This window comes from Acomys russatus, chromosome 15 (assembly GCF_903995435.1).
Source record: "Acomys russatus chromosome 15, mAcoRus1.1, whole genome shotgun sequence".
Classification (NCBI taxonomy): Eukaryota; Metazoa; Chordata; class Mammalia; order Rodentia; family Muridae; genus Acomys; species Acomys russatus.
In genome coordinates, this window is record NC_067151.1 from 7169903 (window position 1) to 7196329 (window position 26427).

Genomic DNA, 26427 nt, shown 5'->3' on the forward strand with positions numbered 1-26427 from the left:
GTCAACGGGCTGAGGTCCCAGACTGTACAAAAAGGAGAAAGGAAGCTGAACGCCAGCACCTCTCCTTGCTTTCTGACTAGGACAGCACTGTGACCAGGAGCCTCATGCTCCTGGCCCCTCCGTGTCCCACCATGATAGACTAAAGTACTTCAAACTCTTCCTCCCTATGTCACCTTTGTCAGGTTACTTTGTCACAGCCACAAGACAAGGAACTAATACGAGGATCACACAGAGCACCGCGGAGCAACCAGGAACAGGCTGCAGCTGGCCTCCCAGGTCTGCTGATCAGCCCCGAGGGCTCGCTCGCTGCGCTCTGGTCACATTTTCGCTGCTGGGCGTCAATCCCTTGGTTCGTTTCTCTGATCAGCTTCTCAGACAGTTTCTCATGCAGACCAGAGTATACGTTGAATTCTTACACATACCTGTGTAAGTAATCCTGAGCTCCTGAGTATTTTATATGGTTTTAATCTCAAAGATTCTGCTTTGCTATTAAAAAGGGAGGCTGCCTGCCCTGGGAGACCATCTGTTGGGGTGATGAGCAGCTACCTGGCACCATTCCAAGACCCAAGTGGGTAGTGACACCGAGTCCATGATTGGTGGTGTGAGCTAGCACGTCTCAGAATAGCCCAGTGAAAGCCTGTGCTCCAGATACCAAGCACACGCCAGAAATTCACACCTTTTAAACTTTACTTTTTCTAGCAACTGCCACAAACAGACTGAGTTGTTTAAATGAGCAGGCGTGTACGATGCTAGAAGCACCCGCTAAACTAGTGCTTACTTTCCCGCCAGACTGTGAGGTTGGCTTGAGGAGATGTAGGCAGCCATGGAAGTGCATTCCTGCCAAGGGCCTTCCCGACACAAGTGCACCCTGGGAACACAGTACTGTTTCCCAAGGGCAGGTGTCCCTGTGCGTCCTGTGAACTCCTCCCTTAAGCTCTGATGGCAGCTGGCTTCAGGCTTCCATTCTTTAGCCCCTGGCACCCTGTGGGAAAGAGTGCTGGGCCTCTTTTTGGACTCAGAAGTCATTTCCACCTCAGGGTGGACTCCAGCAAACTATAGTAGATCTCTGAGGACTATGCCACCCAGGGGGTCAATCCTCAAGCCCAGACACTTCAAGTGGGTCAGGGGACGAGTCTGTAAGGTGAGGCTGGAACTCTAGGATCAGGTCCACCTCTAAGTGCCAGTACATGTGCACCTGAACCTCACGCTGGGACTTCTCTCGCTAAGCCCAAACTTTCTCTCATGCTGATGAATGATGTCCTAAGACTCGGCTCATCTGTTCACTACAGTGACGACCATGGCTAGACAAATCTTCTCAAAGCACACTGCTTTATGGCTGAGTAAGGGATCTGTCACCGCTGAAGCAGACACCCTTATAATGGGTGACAGAAGTGATTTCCAGGTCTCAGCCAGTAGGCAGGGTACCATCTGGCATCGCTAGCGCTGGTTTAAAGGGGTCTTTAGAAAGTGTTATGAGTACAGGAATTAGTAACTGGTTAAAAATACCCTGGGGGCCTATAAAACTACTATCTACTTTTAATCCCCACACACTGGTTAGAACTCAGTCTTTCCTATGTATTTAAAAATACAGATCCCAACTCGAGAGCAGCTGTGTGTGTGAGGAGTAAAGCATATTAGCTTGTAGCAATCCTTATTCCCGGTCTTGCTGCCCGTTCCGTCCAGTGTTTGAACTAGCTTGTAAAACTGTACTATTATATTTTTGTATTCTCTGAATTTAGGCCCATGGGAGGCCCATCAGTCTGATGAAGGAGTATGCTAAGGAAATACCACCATAGAAGTATTGGCTTAACTTCTACAGCGGTCTTCATGATGAATAACCCAAAAGAAAAAGACACAGGAAAGGAGGGTGAAAGATGGACACGTAAGTCCACAGCTTGAGACTCATCTGTTTTCCCAGCTCCTGATGTGCTGCAAGTGCCAGCTCTATCACCCGACACCAGGCCGTGCATCTCTCAAGGAAGTTCTTCCTATCATGGGTCCTTCTGCCCAGGTTGCTCCTTCTGACAAATCAACTGCTTCTTCAAACTAAACACTGGCGACGCACAAGCACAGCTCCAGTTTACATGTCTCTATCCAGAAAGCAGGCAGCCCACCAGGTCATTGGAAGCTGCATCGGGCACCACCATGTGAGGGGCTCCCGAGCAAGGCTGTGAATTCCTAAGCCACAGAGGGCAGCTCTTGAGCTCCTGCCGTGGGTAGAGCAGTGGCCCCGTCAGCCAAGTCCCCCAGGCACCCATGTGCATCGTTCCAGGACACGCAGCTGTGTATCAATAGACAGACTCAACGAGACTGACCTAGTATTTGGAACGCTTTCAGGGAACAGTCAATGAGTCACCCAGTTTGGGGTGCTCAAGGGTACAGGAAGATGACTGGGGTCCGCAGCCTTAGATACCACTTCTGCACTTGAACCATTAGCAGAAATCCCAAAGAATCACTGCTGTTCATTTAGAGTTGGTATAAAATGTAGCTGAAGGGGAAAGGAGCGAAGAGTTGCCCTTCCCAACTACGTGCCCAGTGTTCTTCTGCAGCTTGGGTGCTGCCCCTGAAGGGCAGCCTGGTGTGCCTCCGCATCCCTGCACCTACTACGGAGCTGCCTCTCGCTTAACACCACACTACAAACTAAGGGAGGTGTCTTCAAAGTATTCTCGCAAAGCATGTGACTCTCTCCTCAGATCCCCATGTAGTTTTTGTTGTACTAACCTTCAAAGACGCCGAGGCATCTCAGTGTACACCAGGGAAGAGCTGCCACTGGCCCACCTAACCACCACGCCCTCCCAGCTGCGGCCTGACCCTCCACATCCTCTGCCTCTGCCCTCCTCCATGCTGGCCAGTCTGTGGGCATCTGTCCTACCCTCCAGAATCCAGATATGTCTGTCAGACAATTCGTCAGCAAACATTTGCCAAAGGTTCAGTTATGCGTCCAGGACAGTCATAGCTAGGTCTTGGGGACAGAAAGACTATGGGACAAATGTGCACAAGAACTTTAGGAAGAAGGGAAGAGGAAGAGGAAGAGGAAGGGAGAGAGAACACTATGTAAACAACTGACTGGGCTGGGAAAATGAGTGACTATTACCAGGCAGGAGGTTTAGCAGGAATAAGCTAAGTGTGAGTGCAGAATGTGTCCCTCCTCAGTCCAGGAATGGACCTGGGACTCTGCAAGAGCAGCAAGTACCCTTCATTGCTCAGCCATATCTCCAGCCCTTACCTTATTTTTCTGAGACAGGATCGCTCACTGAGTCGAGAGCTTACTGTTCAGTTATATGTATTAGTCTGCCAGCTCTGGGAACCCATCTCTGCTGCTCTGTATTTGAGCTCCATCACCCATGTCTTCTGTTTTTTAGGTGGGTGCTGAGATCCAAGCTCAGGTCCTCCTGCTTGCACATCAGACGTTTACCTACTGAGTTGTCTTGCAGCCCCTCGCCGTTTCTCAGTCTCTCCCTGTACTTGGCCTTGAGTCCTCCAGTCTGCTGTCGTGTCTACAATGTGAACTTTCATTTCGATGCTCAGCCTCCCACTCCTGCTCTTGGTCCTCCCTTTGCACAGCACTGAGGCTACCACACACTTCCAACTGTGTGTGCCATCCTTATTTTTCTGGATGCTCTGTGAGTGAAACAGACTTGATATGTCCAGGAATGGCCATGAAAACACAAAAAGAGCCTAAAATGAACTTACTCTAAAGGAAGTACAGGCAACTGGAAGAGACCTTCCGAGATACCCTGAGTGCACCGTGCTATGAGCAACAGCGGGGATGCACGCAGGCCATGATGGCGCTGGCAGAGGTCCTGCAGCCCAAGAGGGGCAGCTACCTAGTGCCTTGGGCAGCCCATTCAACAGGCTGGAAGCTGCTGAATTGAATGTTCTGAAGCTAAAAGCCCAGCTACCCAAGCTGCGTATTAATTTAGCCAATTTATCTTTAGAATGGGACTAGTATCTAGCCATCCTTGCCATACTGGACACAACTCCTGTGCCTGCTCATGTGGTGATGAAGTGTGGGAGAGTTTGTAACACCTTCCTCTAAAACCGTACAGACTTTCTATGTCCATCCCAGCTCTGACTAATGACATGGAGACTTATATTTATTTACAAGAGCTTTAGGCCTTAACTTACTGTTGGTCCCAACTAGCTCTTACAACCAATGTTAATGTGTTTATATTAATCTATATTTTGCCATGTGGTTCTTTACCTCTCTTCAGTTTCATATGTTGGACTTCCTCCATGTCTCATAGGTGACTTTTTTCATGCTTCTTTTTTTCCTACAGTTTGTATCTTTCCGGAAGTCCCACCTATTCTTTCCTGCCTTTGCTTATAGGCTGGTCAGCTCTTTATTCAACCAATCAGAAGGTGATGGAGAACAGGGCTTACAAAACACTGAGACAAGTGCCCTTTGATTTTGTCCAATTGTGTTGCTGAGGTCTAGTTGGAGTCTGCTGCTTTGTAACACTCAAAGAATCAAGATTTTTAAATTCAGCCAGAAAAGCATTCCACCAAACTTTGGCTCTCTAATCTCAAACAAAAGGTTGAATTAACACTATGAATTTCTAGCTGAATTTCAAAACACCTGGCAAACAAAACTGAAATTCTACAACATAACCACTCTAACCCTCCTTTTCTTGCCATGGTGCACACGGACCTCTCATATATAAATACTGTTCTGAAATCTACCTAGGAAACACCTGGGATTTCTGAGGTTTTCAGAATGTATTCTTCCTCTATTTACAAAGGTAACAAGAAATGACCAAGAACAAACTGCTCTGTGTACCCAAGAAAAGTCTAGATGCATCCAAGTACATTCAGAACAAAGACACTGTTTCAGTGGGTGACTATACAGAACTGCGTTCTAAATCTTCATGGTCCGGTAATAACTGACTACCATCCCACAGTTTATTACAGTCTGTAACGGGATGGGGCCCTCCTGCTTACCGATGGTGTGGCAAAAGAAAAGCACATCAGGAAGACTTAGGAACACGGTGTTCCTGCTGAGGGGTCCGGAGACATACCTGTGGTTTCTCTATTCCCGAAAGAATGTCTTGCACCCGCTTTACTTCCAACTCATACTCTGCATTGAAAAGACAAGAAAAAGGAAAAATAAACCTGTTAGAAGGCAGAAAGGTTGTCAGTTTCCTTCCCCAATGCCCTTGTGCAGGAGATCCAGTCAGTCAGCTGCCTGTTACTATGCATGGTGCTACCTGTGCATAGGCTAGGGTCTCACTGTGGTCCTGCTGCCGTGCCAGTGTACGGCTCTAAGTACTCACTGATCAGCTAGACTCAATCCTACTCCATTTGACACAGTAGGGAATGATGGTCATAAGGGCAAGCAGGGGACCCTAGGTACCGGAGGTGCACACAATACCTAAGGTGAGATGAAGTGAGCCAGCACACAGCTGTAATCCCAGCACTCAGGAGGCAGAGGCAGACAGATCACTGTGGGTTCAAGGCCAGCCTGGTCTACAAAATGAGTCCAGGACAGCCAGGGCTACACAGTGAAACCCCATCTCAAAAAAAACAAACAAACAAGTAAAAACAAAAGAAAGAAAAAAAAAAAAGGAAAGATGAAGTTGAGTGACAATGACTACTGAGTTCAAAGTTTTCTTCAGTATGTATGTATGTATGTACATACAGATATATATATGTATGCATGTACAGGTGTAGCCATGTATTCACTTATAGTTTGGGTGTGACATTTGAACTGCAGTATTTAAGAGGGAGGCCTTACACAACTTAGCTGGAGTTTGAAGAGACATCAGACTTTGCATGAATAAGGCACATAAGGGTGGTGTGTGCAGTAAGCTCCACATCAGTACACATCAGCACACAACAGCTCCACCACAGCAGCACTGGGAAGGACAGAACTGCCTTTGGCTACAGCTGCTGGTGAATGGTGGGAACATGAGTAAGTTAGGAGGCACAGGTGCTACAAAATTGGATGTGATGCACAGTGAGAGAGCAGGGCTAAGTCTAGTCTTCATGTGAAGGATGATTATGCCTTTAATAACAAGGAAAGGGACATTTTCACAGGGTAGTAAAACCTGCACTTTAGAAATGCAAGGAGAGGGAAAAAAAAATCTTGGCATGCAGGAAGGCTATAGAGCCAAATAAAAATAAATAAGTACCGTATTTTTTGGACCATAGGACGCATTTCCCCCCAAAGAGGGGGGTGGGGATTAGGGTGTGCCTTATAGTCCGATTGCTGGTTTTGCTGTATTTCTTGTTTTACTGCTGTAAAAACTAAGTGTGTCTTATGGTCAGGTGCATCTTATAGTCCAAAAATTATGGTAAACAGAATTCAATCTGCTTCTTTTCGAGTGGCCATGGAATCGAACTCTGAGTAGTGGGGGATTCCATCACTGTTTATCCTGATTTATAAGCCTAATACTAAAGAGGTAATTCCCAAGGCATGAGTCCTTGTCCCCAAGTTATTTACAGGTTAGTGGGGAGAAGGATGGCAGAAAATCCAAACTCTATTGCAACATCAGAGGCTAAAGCTATCCTCACGGCTCTCCAAGCAGGAGCAAGCTGAGGCCTTAGGGCAGCAGACACGTGCAGACAGAACTGGCGGCAATGGTGGGCTAGCAAGCTCTGCACTTCACACGGCTGCATGCTCCCTCCCAGGCTAGTCCTAGTCATCTGCTCCCAACTGTCTGCTAGCTCCGACTCTTGTCACTCAGATCCCACAGCTTTGTTTTATCTAAGACATCTGGACAGTTGCCCTGCGGACTTCTGTCCACGTTCTTGTTTGGTCTTTCCTCTAACAGTGTGTCTGGAAGGCACCAACACTACAGACCTAGAATATGGAGTTTATTTCCTACAAAGAACAAACAAACAAAACCCAGATATCTGGCCACGGTGATGCACACCTGCAATCTCAGGAGGTGGAGAGATGAGAACCTGGAGTTTCGGGCTAGCCTCGGCTACACAGCACAAGAAAACATGCTCCTGACTGAGAACACAAACAGCTGACTGAAATAAAGAAGGTGATGCCAGAGATAAGTGGTGGTGAGGGAAGGATGGGGGGCAGGTAGGTGCAGAGGAACACGGAAAAAAAAACCAATGTGAAATGCTGGAAACGGAGACACAGGAGTCTAGCAAAAGCTCTATGGGATGTCTCAGTGACAGACCAGATCAAGGAGAGGACAGGAGATCTGAGCATGAAGACAAGGTGGAGGGGATGAGACAATCAAGGGCACAGGAGGAAAAGTAAGATGGTACCAATGGGAACCTCAAGCACGGCATTCTGGGAAGACCAAACCTATCACTAAAAGATACAGAAGGAAAAGAAACTAATTTTAAAAGCACAGAAACATCTCCATGAAATCACCACAGATACTTGGGTTACTGTTACTGTTGTTGTTGTTGTTGTTGGGTCAAGTCTCACCTTCCCAAGAACATCTTTAGCAAAGGGAAGGTTACAATAAAAACATACAACAAAGTGAAGTATTAAAAAAAAAAAAAAAAAAAGACCACCCTACACACAGAAGGAGTAGGTGTTATGTGAAATTTTAAAACTTTCCATAAATAATGGTTGCCATGTTTGCTCCAAAAATTGTGAGTTCAGACTGTTGGAACAACTGTATGAGCTAACCTAATTTAAACATCCCCTATATAAACACAACTTATTCTTTGGTTTGTTTCACCTTTTTTTCCTTCTCAGCAAAGACTCGGGTCCACGCTCAGCTGTAGCTGTGGAGCGTTTGTGTTGTCCCAGCACCGTCATGGCAGCAGGAGACCCTTCGTCAGCACCGGCTCCCACCACACGCTCCACACTCTCCCCTCCCAGCCCAGCTCATACGCAGATGCGCCTCTGGACTTCAGAGTCCTCCTGGTTTGCCAAGGGGCTGGTATGGCTGACCTTTACATAAGCTATGCCTATTGAAAATATAGGGTTCTAATTATGTCCATTTAAGGGCTAATGATCTAAGAAATAGATGAACAAATATTTTTGGATGAAAAGAAAAGTAGTCATCAAAAATAAGAGTAAACTACACAGGCCTGTAATCCCAGCACTCAGGCAAGCAGAGGCAGATAGATCTCTGTGAGTTCGATACCACCCTATATCAAAAATCAAAAACAAACAAACAAACAAAAAAGGTAAACTACACACCTAGTAGAAGTCTGCTAATGCCTGTGACAAAAGAAAATACTATAATACTCATAGATAATTATTTATGCATAAAGTCAAACTAGCCATTAGCAACTTAAAAATATTACTTGTAAGAGAAAAAACAAGACAAGTACATTAAAAAAGGTGTTTACCTAAGGACTGGCATGCAGTGCTTAGGATTTCTAGGTCCTGGTCTCAGGTATGCATATTGAGGCTGGTGCTCCAGCCCTCTTTAGTGCCTGGATACAATGCTGTTAGTGCGTACTGCCAGGCATGTGTTCCAATCCTAGCATCCACATAAAAGACAGCATGCATCTCATGTACCCATCACAGAGGTGGGTGGAAACAGGAGCATTGCAGGGACTTGTTGGCTGCCAGCCTAGGCCCCCAAAATACAAAGAGGAGCCCTTGCTTCAGCAGAGACCAGATCTCAAAGGAAAAGACAGAGAGTGGTAAAAAGGGCACCCAATCCCTTCATCTGGCCTCCACACATGTGCACACAAACATGTGTACATAACAAACACACATATACACACACACACATACATATACACACACATGCTAAGTAAGATACTGAAGAACATATGTCCATAATATAAGGAGAGCAGAGTTAAACCCTACAGAGCATCCTTGAGGTGGGTGCGGAGAGAACACAGTGCGTAATGTGCTTGCCATAGGACCTGAGTCTAAGTTCCCAGCAACCATGGAGATGCTGGACACAGCAGTGTGTAATCCCAGTGCTAGGGAAGTGGTCTGGCTGGATCGGTGAGCTCTAGTTCAATGGGTTACCCTGTCTCAAAAAGATAAGAAGAATGATTGAGGAAGACACCAAACGCAGCCTCTGGCCTTCGCCCATGCACCCCACATACGCATGTGCACACATGTAAACATGGGTGGGCACACATTTGTCAGCCACAATACTGTCATCAAATATTTTGATACAAAAAGTGCAAGATAAAAATCTAAGCATTTAGTTGAGAAAATTAGAAATTCTGAAAGGATGAACACTAGTCCATAAACAACAATAACAAAAAAGGAAAAAGAAAAACAAACAAACACGGCAGCAAGTTGTATTCTGGTCTAGGAAAGTATTTTCTAGGGTAGACGGGGTTCCAGGTAGATTCTGGAACCTGGGAGGAAAAGGGAAGGAGAGCCGAGCCCCGCCTGCAGGTGGTGTGCCCAGCTGGCCAGGAGACCTAGCCACAGAATGTAGGTGGGATGGCAGGACCGAGTTTCCTCTGAGTATCAGCTGCTGTCTGTGTAGTTCAGGAGGAAGAACCGTTTCCTTTGCTGGAGCAAGTTTTGAGACAAAGTCCTTCAAGAAACTTTGACATTGGTCTACCCTCAAGCTAATAGGCCTCTTTCTGTAAAAACTGCACCCCTGTGGAATCAGAGGAGCAACGTGCAGGGTTAGGCTTGGGTCTTTAATGAGAAGCCAGGGAACAGGAAAGTACCAGATAGCCTTTTGGACTCCCACCTAAACGCTACACACGCCGTTCAAGTGTCTGTTGCCAAGTAAATCACACCCTGCCTAACTATTAGATGATTCTATTTGCACGTCTGTCTAATTCTCTAAGAAATAAACTTATGTTTTTCCTCAGAGAACCCTATGTATGCACACAACCACACAGAAACAACTAGCATTTCTAAGTACATCAGATTGAGCAGCAACAAAAATCTCACAAAAGTGGATAAAGGTACCATGCCTGGTGAGCTAACTCTATCACCAGCCGTTGTCCCTATGTCCCTGTGCATGCCCAAACTCTTACAGTGAGCTGAGCCTGCCCTGTGCCCCATGCAGCTCATATTTGGGGGGAAGCCTAAACTCCATGCTTATCCAGCCAGGCTGTTGCCCTTGCTTTGGACATGTGACAGGAAGGGAGCTGCTTAAGTGCAGGACAGAACTTAGGTACTAAGATTTAGCTGTACTTTTGTCAGTAGCATCTAGAAGCTTCGCTCACATGCTTTTTCATTAAGACTTGGTGGGACGCAATGAAAGGTTTTCAATTAGCTTAGTTGGTACTTCAGCAAAACCAAGGATAGACGGGCAGAATTCACAATGCACAGCTCTTTAATAAAACAATCCAAGAGAGATTGCCAATAATTACATTATTTACACAGCAAAGTTTGAGCAGTTTTATAGCAGCATTTCCTTAATTATGTCTCATATAGTTAATTTATGTGGGGATAAGGCTCAGCCGCTGCTCTGGGATCTTAGGGGTGGGATCTATGGAAGCGGCAGAGTCTGGCGCATCGAGAGCTTTCACACTCTAGGAGAGGCACCATCTCACTCAGGACATCGCCCAGCACGACCGGGCAACCTCCCCTAGTCGCCAGCAGGGGCCATGATCAATGTGAGGAAGAAGAAAGAAAGAACAGCACGCGCTGCAATGGGGGAGCTGGCGTAGATGGCGTACACAGCGTACTTATGGAGTAACCACAGGGATTCTCACTGTCGCCCAAATGTGTAAAAAATATATACATGAACAGCAGTGTGAGGACAGGGTAGCAAGGTGAGCTCCAGGAAGCAGGAAGCTGTGTGAGGACAGGGTAGCAAGGTGAGCTCCAGGAAGCAGGAAGCTGTGTGAGGACAGGGTAGCAAGGTGTGGTCCAGGAAGTAGGAAACTGTGTCAGGACAGGGTAGCAAGGTGTGCGTGCTCCAGGAAGTAGGAAGCTGTGTGAGGACAGAATAGCAAGGTGTGCTCCAGGAAGCTATGTGAGGACAGGGTAGCAAGGTGTGCTCCAGGAAGCTATGTGAGGACAGGGTAGCAAGGTGTGCTCCAGGAAGCTATGTGAGGACAGGGTAGCAAGGTGTGCTCCAGGAAGCTATGTGAGGACAGGGTAGCAAGGTGTGCTCCAGGAAGCAAGAAGCCAGCCACTGAATCTGCCCACACCTGGACCTTGGGCTTTTCAGCCTACACAACTTTCACAGTAAAAGTTAGTTCTTTCAGCCTCCTGGGCTATGCTGTTTTGTTTTGTGTGCATGTGGAGGACAGATTTCAAACCTAGTTATCACTGTTCGGGGTGCTACCTTCCTTTTTTCTTTCTTTCTTCCTTCCTTCCTTTCTCTTTTTCGAGACAACGTGTCTCACTGGCCTGGCTCATCTATAAACACAGCTGACAGACTGACCAGAGTCCCCAAGATCTGCCTGTTTATGCGGCCCCAGGACTGGGGTTCCATGTACAAGTGTATACCATCATTATCTAGTTTGTCTCATGGGTGCTGGGGGCCAAACTTGGGTGCTCATGGCTGCTGCAGCACTTGGCGCCCTGAGCTCCCTCTTCGGCCTCATATCTTCTCCTTTAACTATGCTTGCAGTGAACAAGGATGAGACTCGCTGGACTGTGATGTTATGTCGGTGTCTCCTAGGATTCCAACCACGTACGTGAATGAGCATTTCTCTTCCTTCTTAAAGTATCAATGAGTTCAGATGCTTTACTTTAATTTTAAAATCTGCTTTCTTAGCGTACACAATTATTAGGTCTCCTGGTGGCATTTTCAAGCTAAATTTGTTGTTTCTGTGGGTTTCCCTCACCCTCTTTCTCTGAAGAATTCAGGTCAGCGGGTCAGCCAGAGTTAGCCAGAATGTAGCCATGCTAAACCTTTATTAAATATCTATGGTAAGCTGAGACAAGTTAAAATTTTTTTCCCACTGCTGCACCCCATTGCTTCTGCCCTACCATACTTGGAACCTGCTAGCTCAGGATAGTTCCTAGAATAATAACCACACCTTCATGCCCACCTCTATCTCACCCTGACATATGCTAAGGCCAATGGCCTCTGGGCTGCCCCTCTCCACTCTAGGCTGCTCCCTCACTCTTTCCCGTGCTCCATTCAATCTACCTAATCCCCTTAGAGGTTACTTTTGTTAGCCAGTTAGGTTTGTACTAATTGCTGTTGCTGAATTATGCTTCTGTAAAGGGTATTTAAACCCACTGCTTTGGCTACCTAGGGTCCCTCAATTCTTCTGAGCTCGGTGGACCCTGTGGCGTCGGCTCAACTAAAATTCCTTTGCTTTTACATCGACTCTGGACTCTGACTCTCAATGGGCTTCCAGGAATAGATTCTGATGACCTGAGTCTAGCACCTCCATCTCCCTAAGCCCCTTGAGCCCTTCTCCTCCTGCGCTGTTGGCTTGCACACTTTCCCTTGCCTGTGCATCCTCCTGACGTCTTCCTCAATGCCTCTCTTCCACTCTGGCACTTTCCATTCTAGTTTCACAGCCTGTACCCACAACTGCCACCGCTTCCCTTGCCTGTGCATCCTCCTGACGTCTTCCTCAACGCCTCTCTTCCACTCCTGCACTCTCCTTTCTAGTTTCACAGCCTGTGCTCGCAACTGCCACCGCTTCCCTTGCCTGTGCATCCTCCTGACGTCTTCCTCAACGCCTCTCTTCCACTCCTGCACTCTCCTTTCTAGTTTCACAGCCTGTACCCACAACTGCCACCGCTTCTCCAACATCAACACCAGAAGCGAGGCTGTGCATTTGAGAGAGATTTTTGACTTTCTGTTTCTGCCTCCCTTAAAAGGACATGTCTCAGGACACAGCTTTTAAAGTCAGTGTGTTCATGCCGGGCGTGGTTGCACACGCCTCTAATCCCAGTACTCGGGAGGCAGAGGCAGGTGGATCTCTGTAAACTCGAGGCCAGCCTGGCCTACAAAGGTGGTCCTGGACAGCCAAGGCTACACAGAGAAACCCTGTCTCGATTGGAAAAAAAAAAAAAAAAAACAAACCTCGGTGTGTTCAAACTGGGAGCATTCCATCAGCATCATTAATCTTCGAGGTGACAGATTTGCCGCCTAGTCTCTGGTCTCCGTTGTCCCCTGCTAATGGCCTTTACTGTGGAGCACTGTTAACACTCCGGTTTAACATGAAGTGACCTGCACACTACAAAATAAAAATGCCACCAGACCAGGGCTATTCAAAGCTTTTCTATTCACAAAGCCTTTCATATGACTCAGGCCTGCAGGCATACAAATCAAACACAAACATACTAATTCACAGAGCAATTTCTTTGAACACAATTCAAAACCCCCCACAGCTTTTACTACTTACTAACCAAGAAAGCAAATTTGTATACTAATAAGATGGCTACATAAAGAATTAAAGCTGGCTGACTATTTCATGTGGCAGGACATGCACACCTTAAGTGCTTTTCATAGTTGGTCACTATTTTTATTTTACAATTGTCAATGTTGAGAATGCTCATTTGCCTAAATTCACAGTATAAAATGGCAGAAGTATATGTTTAGAGTCACTTCAGAAATTTTATCTTCATCCCAAATCAAATTTCACAGAATGATTTTTTTTTTTTAAGAAAATGAAATGCCAAGTCAGCACTCATGTAGTCACCTTTAACGTAAAGCATTCTAAATCAGAACCCAGCCCAGAGATATATTTCTTTGTAACCTCCATGGAGAGGAATTGCAAGGGCAATTTTTCCCCCCCTAATTAAACCATTGTATTTGCATAGGAGGAGACGACGTTTACACAGTACAGTGTAGTCTCCAGGCTGAGCTCAGGCACGCCAGGCGGCAGTGGCTCTTGCGGTGCAGTGGGACAGCACCGGCAATGCAATGTAAACTGTGCTCAGAATGAAAGAGCCACATCCAGATGTGGTGGCACTCACCAACTGGATCTCTGTGAGTTCGAGGCCGGCCTGGTCTACAAATTAAGTCTAAGACAGTCAAAGCTACATGAAAAAACCAAACCAAACCACACCAAACCAACCAAACCAAACCAAACAAGAAGGAAGGAGCCACGAAGTCACACAATGCAACACAGTTGGCTCTGCTAGGCACACCTCAGATTCATTATGAGTTTAACTTCGAATTAGCTAATGGCTAGTTATTGAGTGCTGTGGAGTCCCTTACTGTTGACACACTTTATCTGACTCCCACACCCAGTTATATGACCTGTCATGTGGGCACTAGACAACAGATGAGATGGCATAAACCAGAGTGGACCCAAGCATTTTGATTTGTCAAAAGCCACTCCTATTTAACTGTGACTACAAAGAAAATCCTTGACAGCAAATGTTCCCCTGTTTTTTCACAACACTGGGATTAAGCCTCAAGCTTCATACATGAGGGGCAAACATCCTACTACTGAGTTACACCCCAGCCCGAGCGCCATCCGAGCACCCTGAGTTACACCCCAGCCCGAGCGCCATCCGAGCACCCTGAGTTACACCCCAGCCCGAGCGCCATCCGAGCACCCTGAGTTACACCCTAGCCCGAGCGCCATCCGAGCACCCTGAGTTACACCCCAGCCCGAGCGCCATCCGAGCACCCTGAGTTACATCCCAGCCCGAGCGCCATCCGAGCACCCTGAGTTACACTCTAGCCCGAGCGCCATCCGAGCACCCTGAGTTACACCCTAGCCCAAGCGCCATCTGAGCACCCTGAGTTACACCCCAGCCCGAGTGCCATCCAAGCACCCTTGCCTCCGGACCTTTTAGAAAGCAAAGTTGAAAGTAAACAAACTAATAACCCAAACTCCATCACGAGCGACATGTTGGGATATGCCAAGCTCCAACTCCTGGCCCTCAGATATGAACTAGACTTTTCTTCACGTACACAACACGGAGCACATGCAGTTGTTCTCATGTGGCTCCATTTCCGCTTCATCGGCTTGTGCTTCCTAATCAACATCTTTTTAAGAAAAAGATAATCAAAAGAGACAGCACCACCTGCCTCACACCCAAGTGAAAGTGGACCATCTTCTGAAAGCACCGAAGCGGAAAAATGAAGGAAAATGAAGTTAAGCTTTGCCTAGCAGGAAGGGATGTCTACACACACAGTGCTAACGGGAGTGCTGGGTCCAGGGCGGGACCACCATGTGCAGTGGAAGCCCCTTCTCTTACAGATTTCCATTTGCTCCAAATAGATGAGATAGAGACACCTGCAAATCCAAGTTACCATGAAAGACGTCGTGACTTGTTCTTGACTTTGTCCTCTCTTCCTCCTCCTCCTCCACCTCCTCCTCCTCCTCCTCCTCTACCTTCACCTCCTCCGCCTTCTCCTCCTCTACCTTCACCTCCTCCGCCTTCTCCTCCACTTCCTCTTCCTCCTCCACCTCCTCCTCCACCTCTCTAACTCCTCCTCCTCCTTTCCCTCTTCCACCTCCTCTGTATCATTCCTGCTGTCTCATTCTACATTTATCATAAAATCAAGTTACTTCAAACTTGGCTTTCTATATAAAGGATTCATCCATCCTGACTTATGGAGACAGATCTCTGATGCCTAAATGGGCTGTTCTTGTTGGTTGAAAACATAATAGATGGCAAAAAATTTTCATTTACACACACATCCAATCTCATGACCAAGACAATAATATGCTGCGATACTCAAAATTGAATACAACATTTTAACTCCATATCCACCATATAAATGGCATCATCTATATCAGCCACATGTTACAGCTTACAGATGCTGAGCCACATACATTTTGGTCACTATATCCTAATAATGGAGGTAGCTGCATCCTGCACTCACTAGATCTAAAGGGTCCTCACAAGCACAGATACTATTTGGACCACAGCCTAGGCTGGATGAGAAGTAAAAATGTCAAAGAGGAAAATACAAAAGGTAAGATAGAAAAGTATGAAAGGATGCCCCCAAGGTGGGCGAGAGCAGGGAGAAATGGGAGTGGTTGACAGATGAAGTTTCAAAATATAGTAGCTCTCACTGACTATCCTAAACCAACAACCTCTAACACAGGTAAATAATTAACTTTAAAATAATTTCTTTGAGTCTAATATCCAAAACGTATAAAGAACTCAAGAAATTAAACACCACCAAACCAAATAACCCAACTGAGAAATGGGGCTCAGAACTAAAGAGAGAATTCTCAACAGAGGAATATCAAATGGCTGAAATACACTTAAAGAAATGCTCAACCTCCTTAGTCATCAGAGAAATGCAAATCAAAACGACTCTGAGATTCCATCTTACACCCATCAGAATGGCTAAGATCAAAAATTCAAGTGATACCACATGCTGGTGAGGATGTGGAGAAAGAGGAACACTCCTTCATTGCTGGTGGGAATGCAAACTTGTACAACCACTTTGAAAATCTATCTGGCGCTTTCTCAAAAAACTGGGAATAGGGCTTCCTCAAGACCACGCTATTCCACTCCTTGGAATATACCCAGAAGATGCTCCAGCACACAGCATGGATATATGCTCAATCACGTTTATAGCAGCCTTACTCATAATAGCCAGAATCTGGAAACAGCCTAAATGTCCCTCAGCTGAAGAACAGATAAAGAAACTGTTACATTTACACTAGGAATACTACTCAGCTATTAAAAACAAGGAAATCCAAAAATTTGTGGACAAATGGATGGAACTAGAAATGATCATACTGAGTGAGTTAACCCAGAAGCAGAAAGACTCATATGGTATAATCTCACATATAATTGGACACTAGCCTAAAAGGCATGTCCCATGAAAGTCTTCACTTACGAGGAGATTGGGATAGAGGTGAGGACATTCTACTAGGACTCTGGGTAAGAGAAATATAGGAGATGGGAAAATAGAAGGATCCAGAGGGTCCTAGAAACCTACAAGAAGAACATCGTGATAGGTGGATCGGGGCCCAGGGGGCTCTGCTCAAACTGTTGTACTAACCAAGGACAATACAAGCAGTAAACATTGAACCCCTACTCTGATCTACCCAATGGACAGGACATTCTCCACAGTTATGTGGAGAGTGGAGGCTGACTCTGACATGAACTCTAGTGCCCCATATTTGACCACCTCCCCTTAGTGGAGAGGCCTAGTAGCACTCAGAGAAAGAATAAGCAGGCTACCAAGGTGAGACTTGATAGCCTATGACCATATAGTGGGGAGGAGGTCCCCCTCGGTCTTAGACCTAGGGGAGGGGAACAGGGTGAAAGCGGGAGGGAGGGAGGAATTGGAGGATCAAGTGATGGGATAACAATTGAGTTATAATCTGAATAAATTAATTAAATTTAAAAAAGAAATTTTTTTATTTTTAACACATTTTTTATTATTAATATAAAACTGCTTAAAACAAAAGGCAACAGACACACTTCAAATTAACCAGGGTAGAGGACAGTGTAGCATGTGAATTTAGGGTAACTGTCCCTCCTCTCCTACCATAGTGGAACCTGCCCATATCACACAGCTCCCAGCAAGCACTGCTCTTAGCTGAAGGGCTACAGTGGCCCTGCCTGTAGGTGTCCTCTAACACTGTCTTCCTCTCCTCACATTAATATGCATCACCCTTGTATTTCACCTCCTTTTCCAGAGCAATCTTCCAGCCCTCCAGTGAATTCAAGCTTCCTGAGTGTAGTCATTAAATCTCTTCTGCGGATCACTAGCTCCCCAGATCCTAACTGAGCGTTTGGCACAGGAATTCTAAAAAAAACTCCCAACACGGACACTGAACTTTATTTTCTCATCATAAGTAAGCATGTGATGGGGGCCTCGTGATGGAGTAAGCTGTAAGGGAACGGTCCCAAATCACAACATTGCATCAAAAATCACTCATATAGAACTGTTCTGGAAATCTATAGATCTACACTGTCACATGAGATACAAACACGCACCATCTAAATGTATTCAGTAACAATCTTAGATTCCATGCAGACTACAAACATCTCCCCAGCCAAGGCGAAGTCTGCTGAGCAGTTCCCTCCAAGGCCACCATGCCTACTATCACGCTAGGAGGCTAGAATGTAATTTTGGGAATTACTGATGTAACGGAGAATCCCTAGATTTCTAGGACCTCTAGCTTAAGAGCGCACAGCCTCTTAAAACTGTGGGTTACAACCATGAGCGAGGTTGCAAAACTGAATGTGGGTGCTTTGAAAAATAGGACCACAGTAAAAGTTTCTGATTGAGTAATGGCCAAAATTTAACTCAAGATCCAGCTAGCAACTGCTCTGAAGTACATCTGGCAGCGCTGCCCTCTGCTGCCTTATGTGACTTCATGTTAGCCCCGTGCTGAACACACAATGCTGAGGTTTGAACATGGGACAGCCCTACAGGCTTGGGTTTTATAACCTCGCTCCATTTCCTGTGCACTCTCTGCTTTCTAATTGCAGATGCAATGTGACCAGCTTCCTCACACATCTGCCACCACCCTTCCCTTCCACAATGACTGTATCCCATCCAACTGTAAGCCAAAATAAATCTTTCACATCTGAGGTTACTTCTTGTCAGGCATCTGATCACATCGAGGGACTGAGAAAGGTAACTCACTCTCTCTCTTTCTCCCTCCCTCCCACTTCACCCCTCCCCCCCCCCTCTCTCTCTCTCACACACACACACACACACACACACACACATTTCATATGCTTAGAATTGATTGGCCTCCTACCATTCACTACCAATGAACACCTCAGCCTGCATTACTGACACTATGAACTATTTGCTTGCTTGTTTGTTTGTTTTTAACAGTGGGTACATAGTTTTCTGCTCTTACAGAAATAATAGCAACATTATGGAAAACAGATGCTCCATTTTCCCACTTTCATCTTTTCATTTTTCACCATGTAAATATCAAATTAGTATATCTTTAGATTGTATTATGTCAAAATGTTCTATTTAAAATTTTTCTTTTTGAGTTGCTGACCTGAAATGATTTTTGGCTTGGGATAAAGACAGAATGACTTACAATTTCTGAAATGGTCCTAAAATATATTTCAGCCATTCTGTACTAAGTATTTATGCTAAGTGCTATTCTTAGCATTGATTGTTAGAAAATTAAAATATTGAACGGTTGTGAAAAATAAAGATGTCCTATATCCCACAGGATAACAGCTACCAAGATTTGATTTTTTTACATGAAAATTAAAAAGCATATCTGCCTCATGTGTATGCAAATATGCATTTGATTTTATTAAATGATACAATCTTATTTCCCAAAGAATTGCACTAAAATTCTTTATGATTTGTTATTATTGGATACATTTGACTTATAAGTCTATTTTGACATACCTATATATCTGGGACTGTACAAAAATGTCTCAGAAGAAAAAGGGTCAGGGGACAGAAACAACTTAAGAAGCCCCCTGCTCTAGTGACTATCCTGGACAGGCTGGAGAGATGGCTCAGTGGATAAGAGCACTGGCTACTCTTCCAGAGAACCTGGGTTCAATTCCCAGCAACTATCTGGAACTCTAGTTCCAGGGGACCCGATACCCTCACAAGGACATACAAGCAAGCAAAACACCAATGCACATAAAATAAAAACAAATAAATCACTTTAAAAAAATGAAAAGAGAGCCAGTCATGGTGGCACACGCCTGTAATCCCAGGATTTGGGGAAACAGAGGGAAGTGGATCTCTGTTAGGTTCGAGGCCTGCCTGGTCCACAAAGTGAGTCCAGGATAGCCAAGGCTACACAGAGAAACCCTGTCTCAGGGGAAGAGAGAGAGAGAACACCCTGGTAAGAATGGAACATTTAACTAGATATAGGTAAAATATTATTTATATATGTACATTATTTATATATACACATAAATAATTTTCTTATAGGGCACTGTTTTAGACAAGGATATTATCACATAAACATACGATATATTGAGTATATTTTAGATTGGCTATGTGGGAGTCATATTTTAGAAAGTTAATTTACAATATAGAGTTGTTCTGAGACGCTAACGATCCTATTTAACAACGGGGAACTCAGACAAGATTTCAAGCCTATGAAATAGTGTCCCTGTTGCCGCCTTCATGCCTGTGGATACTGGCCTGGCTGCCTTCCTCTCTCCTCCTTAGTGGATGTGACAGGTGGTGTGGTGCCCTTGCTCCCACAGACAGCAGGCTCCCGCCTGTAACCCTGATGAGTGTAAAGGTTCACTGGCTCCATTCAGGTGTCAGCTGCCCATTTCCCTACTCCAGACCCGCCAACGTTCTGCCCGACTTGGCGTTGGGATCCAAGTGAGACCTTTAGCGTTAACACCCAGCAGCCAGTTCAGTACAGAATAATTACAGCAGGAGTTAAAGCATGTTTGCACCGTTCTTGTGCCACATTCAATTACAGAAGCTCAACTTAGAAATTCACACAGAATCTATCTAAACTTACTTCAAAAGCTGGTTGCCAAAAAGACCATTTCCTGGGATAATTCTGCCCAGCATTTTGTGCTAATGTGCTGGAAACACAGTATTCTTCCCATCATGCATAGAAATATATGACAGCCAGAGGCTAGAGCACTCAGTGTCGGGCAATAATTGCATGTTAGACTGTTTTTGCAGCTGACTGTGGGTTGAGAAGAAAGTGCATACTGGTTCCAACAGAACAGAAAGTTGGTTGGCCATAAACTACAGGGTTTGGTGTGCTGCGTTGCCCGGAATGCCCCAGTGTTCTCTTCCTGAGCAGCGAGCACAGAGTGTATCACAACTGCACAATTTATTTATGACCCCAGCTGTTTTCCTGCATTTTCAGACACTTAACATGTGCATAAGAGAGCAGCTATTTCTCTGAAGTCTTTCAGCAAAGACAAAGGAAGGAAAAAGCCACGTACAGACTGATTCTGTTCTTATGGAAAACACCAGCCATCAAAATAGGAATTAATCTGTATTACTTGAATGGCATTCCTAAGGTGACCTCAGCAGCCGCTGGACATTAGTTTTTCTGTAGAGAAAACACAAACATCACACTTGACCCAGGCCTCTGCTTTTGAGGATGCAAATAGTTGTTGGGTGTCAACTCAAAGGCACATGTCATTTCAGGCCAGAACCCAGAAGGCAATGTGGAAGTGGGGGCATACCAGGGGGAGGTAAGGCACACAGGGAAAAAGGAGCCTGCAATGTGGCAGCAAAGCCACTGCAGTGGCCTGTGTATGCAGCACTGCCCTTAGCAGACAGGTACACACAGCTGGAGTCAGGGATGGATGGCAGCACTCAGAACAACAGGCCAAAATGTCTAGCTGTAGTGCCGTGAACTAGTCTCTACTTCCAAACTTGAAAAAGGCACGTCTTCGTTTGGAATGAAGTGTAAAAGTCTTACTTTCATTTCCCTACCTTCTGTAGGATTAGCACATTATTAAGAATTCGCTACCAAGTTGCGATTCTGAGCAGGGAACTCCATCAATTATAATGCTGTGGCCTAACTGAAAGACCTACTAAGATTTATCACATCCAGCAATGTAAAGATCACACAGGACCAATCAGGGTTACACTCCAGCAGAAGCAAGTGGAACAACCTGAAGGAGATGCTCAGAAGCTCTGAGCACAAATCCGACCACCTTCAGTAGACACGGTGCAGGCCTTCCATCTGCTCACCAGCTGTGGCCCCTAATTCCCTCTACTAACTTGGGTTTGTGCAAGGCCAGGGGAATCAAGATGTCTTCCAATTTCATTTCACATTGGTTGCCATGATTGATTTTTTAGGCACCCGCCTCCAGTAGAAAGCAGCATAACTAGATGTGAGCAGCAGGTGTTAAACAAGAAGACCGCCTGGGTGAAGAGAAAGAAACAAAGAGGCTGCAAGATGACCCACGCTTTGTAGGGGACATGGCTCTTTAGCTGAGTCCCAGAGGCTTTGATAGAAGAAAAAAAAGGTCCCCCTCCCTGAAATACAAAAAAAAAAAAAAAAAAAATTACCTAGGTAAAAAACAGCCTTTGCAGTTAAAAGGTGCCGTCTCACTGTGTCTAGCAGGAGGTTATGTCCCCTCCCGCGTGTCCCCTCTGCTGGAGCTCTGAGGACACACACACACTCCAGCCCTGTCCTCCGATGCTCAGTTTCCAACGCTTGAGCTCAGAGCACCTGCTTTCTCAGTAAACATATCTGTACTTGTTTACTTACTTTTAGTTTCAAGCTCTTGTACTTTTAGTTTATACTGCTAGGATTTTTTCCCCCCAAAGACAGAATTACAAGTCTCTGTTTAAAGCCAGTGCTGGCCTAGACCCAAGTGACAATACATAAGCACCGGCCACAGGCCACAGGCCTCGCTTCTGCTCAGATGTATGCACTCAGAAGCAAGCTTACAGGCCAGGCTCTCTCAAGTTTCCTCTTCCTAGATGCTATTGTCGAAGGGATGACAGAGTTGCTCCTCTCAAAACACCATGCACATACTGACCAGGAGGAGACTGTTTTCTCAGAGTTTCCATAAGTAATTCTGCTTCTTGCACTCTTGCTAACATCTGGAAGGTGATGGCTCCCTATTTTTACTGCTGGCTTAGAAGTAACCTTTACTTTCTGAACACTCTTGTAAGGACAGAGTGACCAGTGATGCTGCCCTCGCCAGCAGAGCCAAATAGGCACAGAAGGTAGAGACTCTAATGTTAGGACAAAGTAACACTCTCCAGATTCTCACTGTGGGTAAAAGCTAATGGTGCTGGGAGAAACAACACTGGGCAACCAGAGGTAACTACGGCCACCAAGGGAGGCTCATTCTTCCTTAGAAAACCAAAGGACTGGCGATGAAAATGTGCCACGTTCATTTAGCGAAAGAAAATGCAAGGCTTATAGAAGGGAAGGCCACAGTCCATGGGGAAGGATCAGGTCACCAAGGGAAGGCCCCTGTCCACGGGGAGGGAAGGCCCCTGTCCACCGGGAAGGGAAGGCCCCCGTCCACAGAGAGGGAAGGCCACTGTCCATGGGGAGGGATCAGGCTTAACAGTGAACTTTCACCCAGCATTCAGTTTGTCAAGAAAACCCATTTCATCTCGGCTGTCCCCTGTGCCGTCCAATCTTGGTGTTTGGATTGATAAGCTAACTGATGATTCTTTCCAACTACAATGGAATCTTGTATTTTAACCCCAGCCTTATACAGTGAAAAGCAACAGTCTAAATAAATAGCAAATTCAGCAATTTACAGTATCTGTAAAAGGTGTTTGGCAGTGCCCTTGGGTGAGCTTTGCTCTTGAACTTTGGCCAGCTCAGTCTGCTGAAGGACTATAGGCAACATGCACATACACAGGGCAGCTAGGGTGAGAGTCAGGAAGGTCACGTGGCTGAAGGGTTTGGTCTTAGAGAGGAAAGTCAAACCCTACCCCACCCCCCAAAAAAACCCAAACCAACCAAAAAAAAAAAAAAAAAAAAAAAAAAAAACAAACAAACAAAAAGAAAGCAATGAACAAAGAAGTGTAGGGACTATCAAGCAAAGAGAAAGGCACAGGGCAGCATGGGTGGGTGGTAAGGTGAGAGGATTGCAAGGGGTGAGGGGTGGAGACCGACGGAGTTCCCTGTTGGGAAGAGGTGTCCTTTATGCTAAGTTTGAAAGGAAAATATGGGAGCCGGCTTAAGCAAGCTCTCTCTGGCTTCTGTGTATAGAATAAATTAGCAGCAGAGAGACTGACTGGCTGAGAAAAATAACAATTCCATTTATACATGTGAGCTCCACACACACACACACACACACACACACACACACACACACACGTCTAAAACAAAGACAGTAAGGAAAATTTAGGAAAAGTTACATTTCATGAAGTATGTTTTGGATATCTAGAAACTTGTTACTTGCTTAACAGTAATGACATTTCAGCATCTAAGTTTTCATAGGTGGTAGTAATAGATAGGAGGACCAGTGAGAGTGTGAGGTCTGATGAAATGTTCTGGGAAGGAGCACAAAGGAGCTACAGAAAAAGGGATGTGGGGCCTCCCCGACAGCCCCCTGCCACCTGCAGGCTTAAACCATCCTTGTGTCTACTGCTGCCAGTCAGCAAGATCCCAGAGCAGACCATCCCACACGACAGCAGGCAACACCAAAGGCAGTAAACCACACTGCCTACATTAAGATTTCAACATATTTCCACAAATGTGGCCCACAAGAAAAGGCAAATTCTACTAAATGGAAAATATGTTTCTGTCTCCAAAGTTGCGCTCCAATAGGAAAATGACTTACCAGACACACTTACAGTTTTCTCCAACGCCCTTTATTTCTCTCTCATCTAAATTGGTTCCAAAAGGCACTGGCAGGGCATCATATATGCCGTGATTGATGCTCTTCTGGAAAGAACATGTTAAGTACCAAAAACTACAGGCTCACAGGGAGGGAGGAGCGAAACAGCTTAGATGGCGCTCTAGGTTTATGGAAACGCTATTCCAGAGGGGCCACGTGATGCGATGCCCTGGCTGCTCCTCCCCTTCTGCGTTCTCTCAGGTGCTAGCATCCTAAGCACTGAGCACAACCCAGGGGGCTGACCGGGTGCTGCGGCCTCAGGACTGCGCTTTCTCCTTCCCCACTGCAGACAGCCATGGTTATGTAGCTGCCGACCCGACACTATCTGTCATGGCTGGTAACTGTACAATCTAGCTGAGTCCTCAGCTCTGGTCAAAACCCTTTCCTTCAGATAGTTGCTTCTTGCTTGATTTGTACAATCCTGGCTCTGCAGCTGACCTCCATCGCCCTCCTCGACCTCTCATGTTCGAACGCTCTGTAGTTCTGCAGACTCCTATAGATGAGAGCACTGACTAACTTGATTACCCATTTGATGATGCAGAGACAATATACTGATATCTGTCAGACAGTGATGTGTATGTACAGACCCAAGCACATTTACACAAACACACACATCCCACCAAATGAGACATATTTATATAACTCTGGAAGAAAGGGGTGTAACAGGTATCAAATACTCCCTCGTGTAGTGTAAAGATTTGTTTTTCCATATTAGGCAAAATACCTGCCAAGTGGTGAAAAGTGAAAGTCTGTGAGGCCTAAGATCATTGTAATAAGCAATAATTATTAAAACCACGAGCAGACACAAGGCTCAAATGTACTGCCCAGGTGACACTTAAAGCCTGATAATGCTCTTACAAGATCAGGACAAATAGCTGTTTTGTAGGTGGCAGTTGTCAAGGAGAAGACACCAGGACCCATTCATGATGTCACCACGGCTAAGCAGCTGTGGGCTGTCTAGAAAGCATTAAACATGTAACAACTATTAGATCATTAAGCATTTAGGAATAACTTTACCGGGTCTTGTGCTAAGTGAAAACGGATTTAGCTCCTTTTTAAAGAGAATGTATATCCCAAATTGGACAGATTTGTCACTTCTTAAGAAACGGCATTAATTACACCTGCTGCTGCGTTGTCTCCAGTGTTTCCCGGCTGACCCGGGGTGAGCAGCTTTCCCAGGCTGCAGCCTGCTACACGTGGCTTCTGCTTTCCCTGGGCCTGACAGCAGCGGATCCTGGGCTGAAACCCGGGGCCAAGCCAGACCTTCCTCCTTTTTCAATTGCTTCTCTCAGGTAATTTGTCACAGCAATAAATGCTGACCATAAAAATACCCAAGGGGAAAGTGGTGCCTGTGCACAGCTTTCCCTAAGGCGCTGCCTCCCTCAGAGAGGAGAGCTCTGCCAATGGCTCCTGGCCTGTTTGACACCACACACTATACCTCAAATCCTATGGCCAATGCTGAGAGAGTGAATTTATCAATCAGACCTAGAGAGAACATGAGGTCAAGAGGTCATTCTGATTCAGCTGTTAACGCAGAGATGCTGGAAGTAACCTGGGGGTGGGTTGAAATGGCCTCTGAAAGAATGTCCAGAAACTGAAAGAATGTCCAGAAACTAACCCTCCGAATGCATGGGTTAGCTGACATGGTCCAGTCTGGGGGATGTGATGGGGGATTTTCAGATGAGAACACTTCACTGGGCTTTCTAGGTGGACCCTAGATAAAACACATGCATGGTTACAAGGAGGGAACAGAGGGAGGCTCCACACACACGAGAAAAAGCTACATGAAGGCAGAGCTGGGGACCAGAAGATGCCCATGATGAAGATGCCCGTGATACGGCTATTCTCCCACCTGTGTGTGTTGTGTTAAAGTTCTCTGTGGATGGTAATCAGCACAATTTGACAGGAGGCAGCAGAGAAAACTGGACCCAGGGAAAGTGAGGGGGCTCGGGTCTGCCGTGACTGCGTAGAGTTTCTCTCTACCCCGTTCTCCCACCTGGACAGAACTCAGATTTGCTCTTTAACGCTGGGCATCTGGTAACAGTAGAGAGGTGCACTCAGAATTACCCAAAATAAAAGCGGTGCCAACATTCATTAACTCTGAGTGGCCCTCTCTGCTACTGCCAGGTGCTCAACATTAAATGGCATTCCTGAGTTCTGTCCAGGTGAGGACTTCCTAACTCAAAGGGGACACAGCTGCCTTCAAGCAGGAGACCATAGCAGTCAGAGGTTAAAATACCACAACAGTGCTTTGTATGCGTGTGATCCCTCTCTCAGCTGAAAACACCATCTTCAAATCAAATGGCAGCCTGCAAATTTGTGTCATCGTCCATGGTGTAAGTGATAAATGATACTGTAAATTATACTTAAAATACACTTCAAACAAACAAACAGCTTGATGGTTTAATAACTCAGGCACCAAT

At 45.7% G+C, this 26427-nt stretch overlaps 1 protein-coding gene across 2 annotated transcripts in view; it reads right to left on the reverse strand.

Moving 5' to 3' along the window:
• Fndc3b (fibronectin type III domain containing 3B) overlaps positions 1 to 26427 on the reverse strand; it is a 292863-nt gene that overhangs the window by 85564 nt on the left and 180872 nt on the right. For both annotated transcript variants that reach the window (XM_051156993.1, XM_051156994.1), the window contains exon 7: positions 5019 to 5077. In XM_051156993.1, the coding sequence (XP_051012950.1) occupies positions 5019 to 5077 (59 nt within the window). The remainder of the gene's footprint in view (positions 1 to 5018; positions 5078 to 26427) is intronic.